General features: G+C 37.6%; 1 protein-coding gene across 1 annotated transcript; it reads right to left on the bottom strand.

Moving 5' to 3' along the window:
• Positions 1–875: 875 nt before the first annotated feature.
• LOC125174550 (keratin-associated protein 6-2-like) lies at positions 876–9,371 on the bottom strand. Its single transcript, XM_047874058.1, has 2 exons — positions 9,216–9,371; positions 876–1,187 (listed from the first exon to the last, which is right to left on the bottom strand). The coding sequence occupies exons 1-2, from the start codon at positions 9,369–9,371 to the stop codon at positions 876–878; spliced, it is 468 nt and encodes a 155-aa protein (XP_047730014.1).
• Positions 9,372–9,610: the final 239 nt, after the last annotated feature.

Here is a 9,610-nt window from a genome sequence, read left to right as displayed (position 1 = left end):
TTACTGCATTGTGAGACCCTGAAACTTTGCCTATACCTTCAGTGCTGTTTTTATCCAATTATTATGGCCCACCATGCATGCCACATAGTTTTACAATCTACTCCTACCTTAGGAAGTAATAGATTATAAAAATTTTCCTTAGGTTGTTTCTTTTATTAAAATATTTTTTTAAAAAGAAGTAGAGAAGAATATAACCACATCCATTTATTTTAAGAGATACATGAATATAACATTGGGGAAATTATTATTTTTCTTAATTATTTATGATACACCGCACAAAACTTAACTTATAATTTATAAAATAATATCTCATTTGGTGTTAAGAGATACACAGCATGAAAAGATTATTCCCTCAGTAGCAGGGGAGGAAACTGAAGCTTCCAAAAAATAAGTTACTTTCCTAAGACAATTGACAATGGAATTGGTCAAGAAGCTGACCTAGGAATATCAGGAAACTATCTCCCTAAGGAGATAATTGTTACCTTTCTTGTAAACTGAAACCAAAATATGTTAGGAAGACACCTGGGACAGCAAATGAATGACATAAAAACCAGGGCTGCTGTTCAGACTGGACAATTTTATTAGGTCAACACAGAAATGAACTCCAGCATGGACATCATCAAGGCAGTTGCTGTGACACCATCATCCTGATGAAGGCGGAACTGTGGGGTCACAGGTGAATTTCACCATCTTCCACTCCACGAGGTAAATCCAGGGAATCTGTAGGTTAGGCTGTAGACAGCAACAGACCTACTAGACTTTCATCCTGCAGGATATCATCACCCAAGGGAAAGGCTCAGAACGTGTGGGGCGCAGAATTGGTGAATCCCACGTCCAGGTGTAGAGGGTGAGATTCCCCCACAGTGCCCTCGTTATTAGTAGCCACAGCCAGAGCCACAGCCATAGCAGGAGCCATAGCCACAACCCAGGCCTCTGTAGCCACAGCCTCCATAGCCACAGCCTCTGTAGCCCCAGCCTTTGTAGCCAGAGCTTCCATAGCCGCAGCCTCCATAGCCGCAGCCTCCATAGCCGCAGCCTCCATAGCCACAGCCTCCATAGCCGCAGCCCCCATAGCCACAGCCTCCATAGCCACAGCCTCCATAGCCACAGCCTCCATAGCCGCAGCCTCCATAAGAGTTTCCGTAGTAGCTTCCACACATGGTGTTGGCTGTTGAGGTTGTGCTTGGCTAGAGGAGAGAAGTGTCACTTAGGTGTGGATTTCTCCCTGCAGGGGGCCTTTTATATGCCTCAGGGTTGGGGGGTGGCTCCCATACGTGCTCCTGTCATTGGCTAATTTTTTGACTCATCTAATTAATGTGTTTTTCAAGACCAGAGCCCAATGCCTGAAGGCATTAAGGAGGCTTGCTTTAACCACCGAAGACCTTTAATAAGATGGTAGAGTCACACGTACAAAACTGTCTTTCATAACAAATCTTTACTATAACATTCTATAACCAGATATCATATAATGCAGGGAACATTTTCAGTAGTTTCACTTGACTTGCTCTTGACCGCAATTCTTTTTTCTCTTTGACCTCCCCAAATTCTATTGCCCTCCATAATATAGTTTTACCTCTTGTTCTAGCCTGAGTCAAATTATGTTTTGTGGATTACGTAACAGTAATGAGATTAAAGTAGGGAACAAAGATTAAATATAGTATGAAACTAATTTGGGCGATCCTCTGTATCTCAATCAGCTCTCCCCTAATTATCAGAGGTGCGAGGACACAAAATCTTTATGTTACTGATTTCATCTGCCTTGATAAGAAATTCAAATAAGGAAAGAGGATTTTAACTCAGTCAAACCTATAAATGAAACAACTTTTTTCTTTATTCAAAATGTTTCCTTTCAATGTATGTCTTTGTAAATATATTTTTGTAAACAAAATACATAAACACATGATTGTTGTGAAATGTTAGTGTCCTTCTTGATAGGAACATATTAGCAGACAGATCTTGACCATGTCAGTGTGAATTTTCCAGTAAACAAAATGGAATTTTCACTCTGGAAATAATATACAATATTGTTATCGTCTGTCCAAATTTGACCAAATCTAATCTTTGACTCCTGTGGGTCATATGTGCACTGATTGGTGGACTTTCCTATCAATTAGGGGGAAAAATACTTTGATATTTTATTACTCTCATATATTTATGTATAGTGTTAACAATTTTCATGTGGGAAAATTTCTAGTTTTACTTTTCAAGAAAACTAGTAACTTTTGCAGTATATAGTACTTATCATAAATATTCATGTCTCTCCATCATTTGCACCCTCGTGTGTGTGTGTGTGTGTGTGTGTGTGTGTGTGTGTGTTGTGTGTGTGTGGTGGTGGTGTAGGGGGAGGAGAAGGAGACAGATACTGCTGCCCTTGTAGCTATTTAACTACTGGTGTGGCAAAACAGGTAAGTCATGACTAATGGTTTTTCTAATGGGCATCTACGTAAAAGTATTTTCACGTGCAGCTCCAAGACCTACTATGCTCTACATTAATCTAATGTAAGTCTCATTTTAGGAAAATTCAGTGTTTTATCCAGGTCATTGGGTAAAAATGGTAGCACTATTGCCTATGAAATATTCTATTTTCCACCCCAATTTTCTCTATACTGATAGTATATATTTCAACATGCGCTTCTAGACAGATATAATATCACCCCTACCTTATGTATTCTTATATCTCCTTTCCACTCACAGATAAGAATCTCTATGCAGCTGGTTGATATGCCTGATAACCTGGTATTCCCCCAGCAAAGATGATCTCATTTTAAGGTCAGTCTCAATGAGTCTTTTAAGTGTGTCAGACTCTGGTCATCTCCTGGCAGAGTCCCTATTTCCAGGAAGTGGTGGCTCAGGTAGAATCACATCATACAAAGCACATGTTTGGCCCAAATGGAGGCTTAATAGTATGGTCTCAATCCTGGTAGCTTAACTGACTTTCAGTGAAGTTCCTGGTGATGAATCCCTACCTTTATTTTCCTTATTTATTGATAGTCTTAATTAGGCACTCATAATATAAAGAAATGGCAGTAGAATATAAAGAAACAATGGTGACTATTTTTTATTTGCCATTTTTGTAGATAGCAGGCCTGTTAATGAAAAAGGATCCATGTAGGGATTATACTTAGTAGATCAACATGAGAGGCTGGCATTATCCTCATTGGTCCCTAACTGCAGGCTTTCTAAAAGCAAACAGAGGCAAGAACCCTGTGTTGGCATCTACTTCCTCCACAAAGTGAAAAAGTCAATCCATTATGAAGTGCTAACTTGACTTTCCCAACTAGTGACTGGGTAGAGAAGTTGGTGATCATTCCTTTGAGAAAATATGAAGAGAAGAGGGAAATGATTTCTCCTTACTAAAATATATGTTGGGCCAATGCTGAGTATTTGCATACACTATCCCATTTAGTGGATCAACAAATTTATAGGTGAAGCATTTTAATTTCTATTTTAGCTATGCCAAATTAAGCCAATTCTCAGAAATGGAAATTTGAAGGATTTTTGGTGACATTTTGCAGAACTGAATATCAAATATATTTATTCTTGAACACACATCTGATTCCTGATACAAATTGGTGATCTAGAATGTGATGGAAGCCATTGTAGTCTTGAATAATATTTCTTAATTATTAACATGTTGTGAAAGTGGGTTTCAGGGTATTTGTTCCGGCAGCTTGGAACACAGGACCATAAGACAGCGAACAAAATATTTTGTATCTAATATACAAATCATGTATACCGATGCCAAATATACAGCCAATATACTTTTATTTATATAAAGTTATAGGAAGCTAAAGGACAGGAAAAACATTAATTATCAATGATAGCAATACGAATAGTGGTTACCTCTGGCTAACATGAGTGTGAATTCATTTCTTTAAGTGTTTTTTTCTGCATCTGTTGGGACGATCGTTGATATCTTTTGCCTTATTTATTCTGTCCATATTGTGAAATCTATTGATTGTCATATGGTAAAAAAAACTTTGCATTCCTAGTTTAATTTTATTTGACAAAGATTTATTATGCAAATATTTCTTAAAACATTTTTGTTTGGTAATATTGGTCTTATGTATTGCATGGAAAAATGTTCCCCCTCCCTTAATGTGACATAGATATTTTTAAATTCAATATTTGATGTAATTTATCATTTAAGAACTTTGACCTGAATGTTGTATGTGTGTGTGTGAACATTTAAAAAAATATGTGTATATTTTAAAGATATAAGGTTATTTAGATTTCATATTTATTTTGTACTAGTTTTGATTATGTGAGTCTTTCAAGAAATTTTTCTATTTAAGTTGTCGAATTTATTGTTACAAAATTATTCACCCATCCCTGTATCTATTAATCATGTCTATAAGATCTGTGGTGATGTCATTTGTTTAATCTACATACTGATCATGTAAATTTGTAATCCTTTTAAATTATCAATTTAGATTAAGATTTTTCAAAAAATCTTAATGTTAGTTTCATGATCTTATTCTTTGTTTTCTATTTCATTGATTTCTGATTTTATCTGTTTTATTCCCTTCTTCTATGTAGTTGATAGAGTTTGTTCTTTTTTCTTTTTAAAAAAAATTTTTTTTTTCAACGTTTATTTATTTTTGGGACAGAGAGAGACAGAGCATGAACGGGGGAGGGGCAGAGAGAGAGGCAGACACAGAATCGGAAGCAGGCTCCAGGCTCTGAGCCATCAGCCCAGAGCCCGACGCGGGGCTCGAACTCACGGACCGTGAGATCGTGACCTGGCTGAAGTCGGACGCTTAACCGGCTGTGCCACCCAGGCGCCCCTTTCTTTTATTTTTTTTTTTTAATTTTTTTTTTTTGTTCTTTTTTCTAAGGTAAAACCTTAATTGTTGATTTTAAAACTTTCTTCTCTTCTAAGATATGCATTTAAAGCCATAAATTATTCTGCAGTCACTGCTGACATATAATCCCACAACTTGTAGTATCTTTTTTTATTGTCTCTGTAATTCTTTCAAAAAATTTTTTAACTTTCTTTGTGATTCATATTTGATCCATGAGATTTCAATTGTGTTGTTTTGGAGATATCCCAGATATTTCTGTGTTCTTAATGTTTTATTTAAAAGCGTGGAATTTATTCCTTTTAATTATTGAATTTAATTTATTAGAATTTATTTTATAGTCCAGCTTATGATCGATCTTGGAGGATTCCATATGCACGTGAAAACAATGTACATTCAACCACGGTTGGTATCATGCCCTGTTGGTGCCAATTAGGTCAATTTGGTTGATATCTTCCTGTTTCCATAAATATGATTTTCTGTCTACTGAGTTCTATCAATAGCCAAGATAATTGTTTTGAAATCTCTAGTTAAAATTATGGATTTTTCCATTTTTCCTTTCAGCACTTTTTAGTTTATGCTTCACCTCATTTTGAAATTCTGTCATTAGGTGCAGGCACATTTAGAATTATTATTAAGGAATTGATTTTTCTATCATTATGACATATTACTCTTCAGCTTTAGTAATATGTCTTTTTCTGAGATGTATTTGATTGGTAATGATATATATCTGCTCCACCTTTATTATTATTTAGTCTTTCTGTGTCTTTACATTTAATGTGGATTAATTCTGGATAAGCCACGTTTGATTCTTATTTATAGTTAACATATTTTTACTTTCAAATTCAATGTATCTTGACACAGTTTTATTTAACTCTATACTATCTCATTATTTGTTTCCTATTTCCTAACCTATCCTTCCCCCCATCTGTTAATTTTTTATTGGCTTATTTTATTGTTTTATTAATTCTACTTTCTCTCCTCTACTGGCTTATGAGATATAATGTTATTTATTAGTCGCTACAAATAGTACAGTATGCATCTTAATTTATCACTTTTTTTTCAAATAATGTCATACTATTTCATATAAGATAAACTTACAGCAATGCACATCCTTTCTTCTATCCCATTCTTAATGCTATTGTCAGGATTCTTAGGGATTTTGTGTTTCACTGAAGAATTTAGTTTTTGAATTATTTTTTGGTTTGAGGCTTACCTTATCTGATATTAATATAGCCTCTCCAACTTTCTTAAACTGGTGTTTACTATATATTAATAATTTGTATGCGTAGTATATATTTATTCATCCTTTTATTTTTAATTTATCTGCATTTATATATGTGTTGTGGGTTTCCTTTAGAGCATAGATATGGGTCTTATTTTTAATTGTCATGTTTAGACCATTTTAATTAATGTAATTTTTGTCATGGTTGTGTTAGGGTCTATTCTTGCAATTTGGTTTTATTTTTTTTCTTTAAAATTATTTAATGTTTATTTTTGAGAGAGACAGAGATAGAGGCAGAGCACGAGTGCGGGAGGGGAGGGAGGGAGGAAGACACAGAATCCGAAGTAGGTTCCGAGCTCTGAGCTCTCAGCACAGAGCCTGACCCGGGGCTCAAACTCAGGAACCATGAGATCATGACCTGAGCTAGAGTTGGCCTCTCAACCGACTGAGCCACCCAGGAGCCCCTTGTTGTTTGTTTTCTACTTACTACATTTGTTATTTCCTTTTCTTACCTTATTTTTTTGTCTCCTTCCGATTTTTTTTTAGCGTCCCATTTTATTCCTCCATTGATTTATTAGATATATTTATGTTTGTGATTTTAATAGCTTCTGTAAGGATTACAGTGCATATTTTAATTTGCCACTCCATGCTGAAAATAATATTATACTACTGTACACATATATACTAACCTTATACCAGTGTACTTCCTTCCTCCCACTTTTTGCTATTATAATAATATTTACTAGTTTTAGTGTAAGGTTAATTAGCATTTAAAGACATTAGAACATGAAAAAAATGTTTCAATTTACCCAAATATTGATTATGATAATACCTGTCCTGGTTTTCTTTGCGTTCTTATTACTTGGTGCTTGTTGAGTTCTTCAGTCTCTGAGTTTATGGTATCTTTTTTTTATTAAATTTTTTTTTCAACGTTTATTTATTTTTGGGACAGAGAGAGACAGAGCACGAACGGGGGAGGGCCAGAGAGAGAGGGAGACACAGAATCGGAAACAGGCTCCAGGCTCTGAGCCATCAGCCCAGAGCCCGACGCGGGGCTCGAACTCATGGACCCCGCGAGATCGTGACCTGGCTGAAGTCGGACGCTCAACCGACTGCGCCACCCAGGCGCCCCTATTAAATTTTTTTTAATGTTTCATCTATTTTTGAGAGACGGAGCATGAGCAGGGGAGGGTCAGAGAAAGAGGGAGACACAGAATCTGAAGCAGGCTGTCAGCACAGAGCTGATGTGGGGCTCGAACCCACAAACCATGAAATCACGACCTGAGCCAAAGTCAGATGCCTAGCCAACTAAGCCAGGCACCCCTATAGTATCTTTAAAAAAAATTAACTTTAGGAATATTTCAGCCATTTGTTATTCAAATATTCAAAACTTGTCATGTTTTTGAATGGGCATGTTCCTATGTGATACAAGTCACAGCTGCTCATATTCCTTACATTCCAGACATGTCACATGGCAAACCCAACATCAGTGGTATTGGGAACATATAGTTGTTTTACAAAGAAGAGAGAGATTTTGGGGAAACAATAAAACATTTCACTGCACTGTACCTGTACGTGCTGTTACAGGTACTGCTCTGGTGAAAGTTTTGCCCATATACACTTGCACTGTGGTGAGCTATTTACGTAGAAGCTTCATTAGTGTCCACTTAAACAAGAAACCTTCCGGTCAAGTGAGCCTGAAGCACTTGTCAGTCTGTTCTCGACTTCCTTCCTTCTAGTCTATTCTCTTGCTGCCTTTTCTTCTAGCCCTTTCTACATTGGCTTTTAGTTTTCACAGCACATCCAAATACAGTCCCCTACATGTATAGCATGCAACATTTTAGATTAAAAGTCAGAGGGAAAGGCTTTTATTTTTTTATTTTTTTAAAGTTTATTTATTCGGAGATAGAAGGGGGGAGGGCAGAGAGAGAGAGAGAGGGAGAGAGAATCCCAAGCAGGCTCAGCACTGTCCATGCAGAGCCTGACGGGGACTGGAACTCATGAAATGTGAGATCATGGTCTGAGCTGAAAACACGAGTCGGACGATTAACCGACTGAGCCCCAGGCGCCCCAAGAGGGAAAGGCTTTTAGATTCCACGTTCAACTTCTAATGGCATGATGATGATGTTGATGATGATGGTGGTGATGCTGATAAATGTTAACATCTGCATAATACTGTGCAAATCTAAGTGTTTGACATACATAAACTCATTTCATACTTTAGATAATGCTATGAAGCAATTGAAAATGTCATTTTAACTTTATGGATAGGAATGATCCAAGATACAAGTGTCAGAAACAATGGTTCCCTCAGAACAGACTTGTGGTAGGAAAAGGAAGTGGAAGGTGATCTTTTTGTTCTCTACCGTATTTTTGAAGCTGACCTCTTTAGCCACTTATTAGCTGCTTTTTTCCCCCCTGTACTGAATCAAAGGGTGGAGAAGGAGAGTAAGAGGATAGAACAATCTTATTTGGCCGGTGGCCTTTGTGTTCTCCGTGCTCAGCAGATGGTTAAAGCTGGCATGTCTGGCATTATGTTCTGGGAGACACTGAGGATGACATTTCTCTCACTGGGTACTAGGAGACTGCTCTCGTAGGTTCCCAAATCCTTACTTCCCTTGGTCTGGCATCTTGCCACGCTTTCTGGCATGTGTCGTTTACCACCATCACAGGCTCTAACTCCGAAGCTTTGAAGACCGTGGCACCTCGCGCTGAATTCTATTCTTACACTGAATCCATCAAATCACATGTTAATGCAGACACTGATTTTAAGCACTCTTACCTCAAAATCCCTTGGTACCCTCGTCATGTTTGCTCTACTAGCAAATCACTCCCAGATCCACACTTGTCCATCTTAGAGGATGCTCCTTTTCTAAAAATGAAACCAATATTCCTTACCCTCTTATTTTTTCCCAATTCTTCACACCTCACTGAAGGCCATGTCATTTCATCTAGACAATCAATATAATTTTTGTTCTGGATCACCTCATTTTAATGTTATGCTTTTCACATAATTTCTGATACGTGCTCTGGTTCATAGCTGTTGTCCTGGGAGTATTCTTGATAGTGCCACCTTCGATATTCAAGTGTATTTAGTGTGGCGGCAAATTATATGGCCTTCTGTCTACGGTTTGTCTCATTCATTACCTTTCTTTCAGCAACCTCTTTTCTTCTTGTAGCCCCCTTACCTGGTCAACTGTCATCTGTGCATCAATGCAAGTCCTCTCTACTCCAAACCCAGGCTCCCACCTGCTGCCGGAGGAAACCCCAGTGCCACACGGGTGGCGCCACTTGCGTTGACAGCATTCTCGGTGTAGGCTGAGTCCCCAGTGCCGCTTGATCATCCTTCCCCTTGTTCTCAGAACTCTTCCTTTGTTTGTTTGTTTGTTTCTTTCTTTCTTTCTTTCTTTCTTTCTTTCTCTCTTTCCCCCACAGCTATTCATCCCACCCTTCACCATCAGCCCTAAAGCCTCTTCAGTGCTCACTTCTGCCTCCGCCTTCCTCTGTCTGTAACTCTTGCTTCATATTTCATGGAGAAAAGAGAATCTATCAGGGGAAAACTCTATCAACTCTCTTCCCACAC

The sequence above is a fragment of the Prionailurus viverrinus genome, chromosome C2, assembly GCF_022837055.1.
Source record: "Prionailurus viverrinus isolate Anna chromosome C2, UM_Priviv_1.0, whole genome shotgun sequence".
Lineage (NCBI taxonomy): Eukaryota > Metazoa > Chordata > Mammalia > Carnivora > Felidae > Prionailurus > Prionailurus viverrinus.
This window is presented reverse-complemented; position numbering and strand designations above follow the sequence as displayed.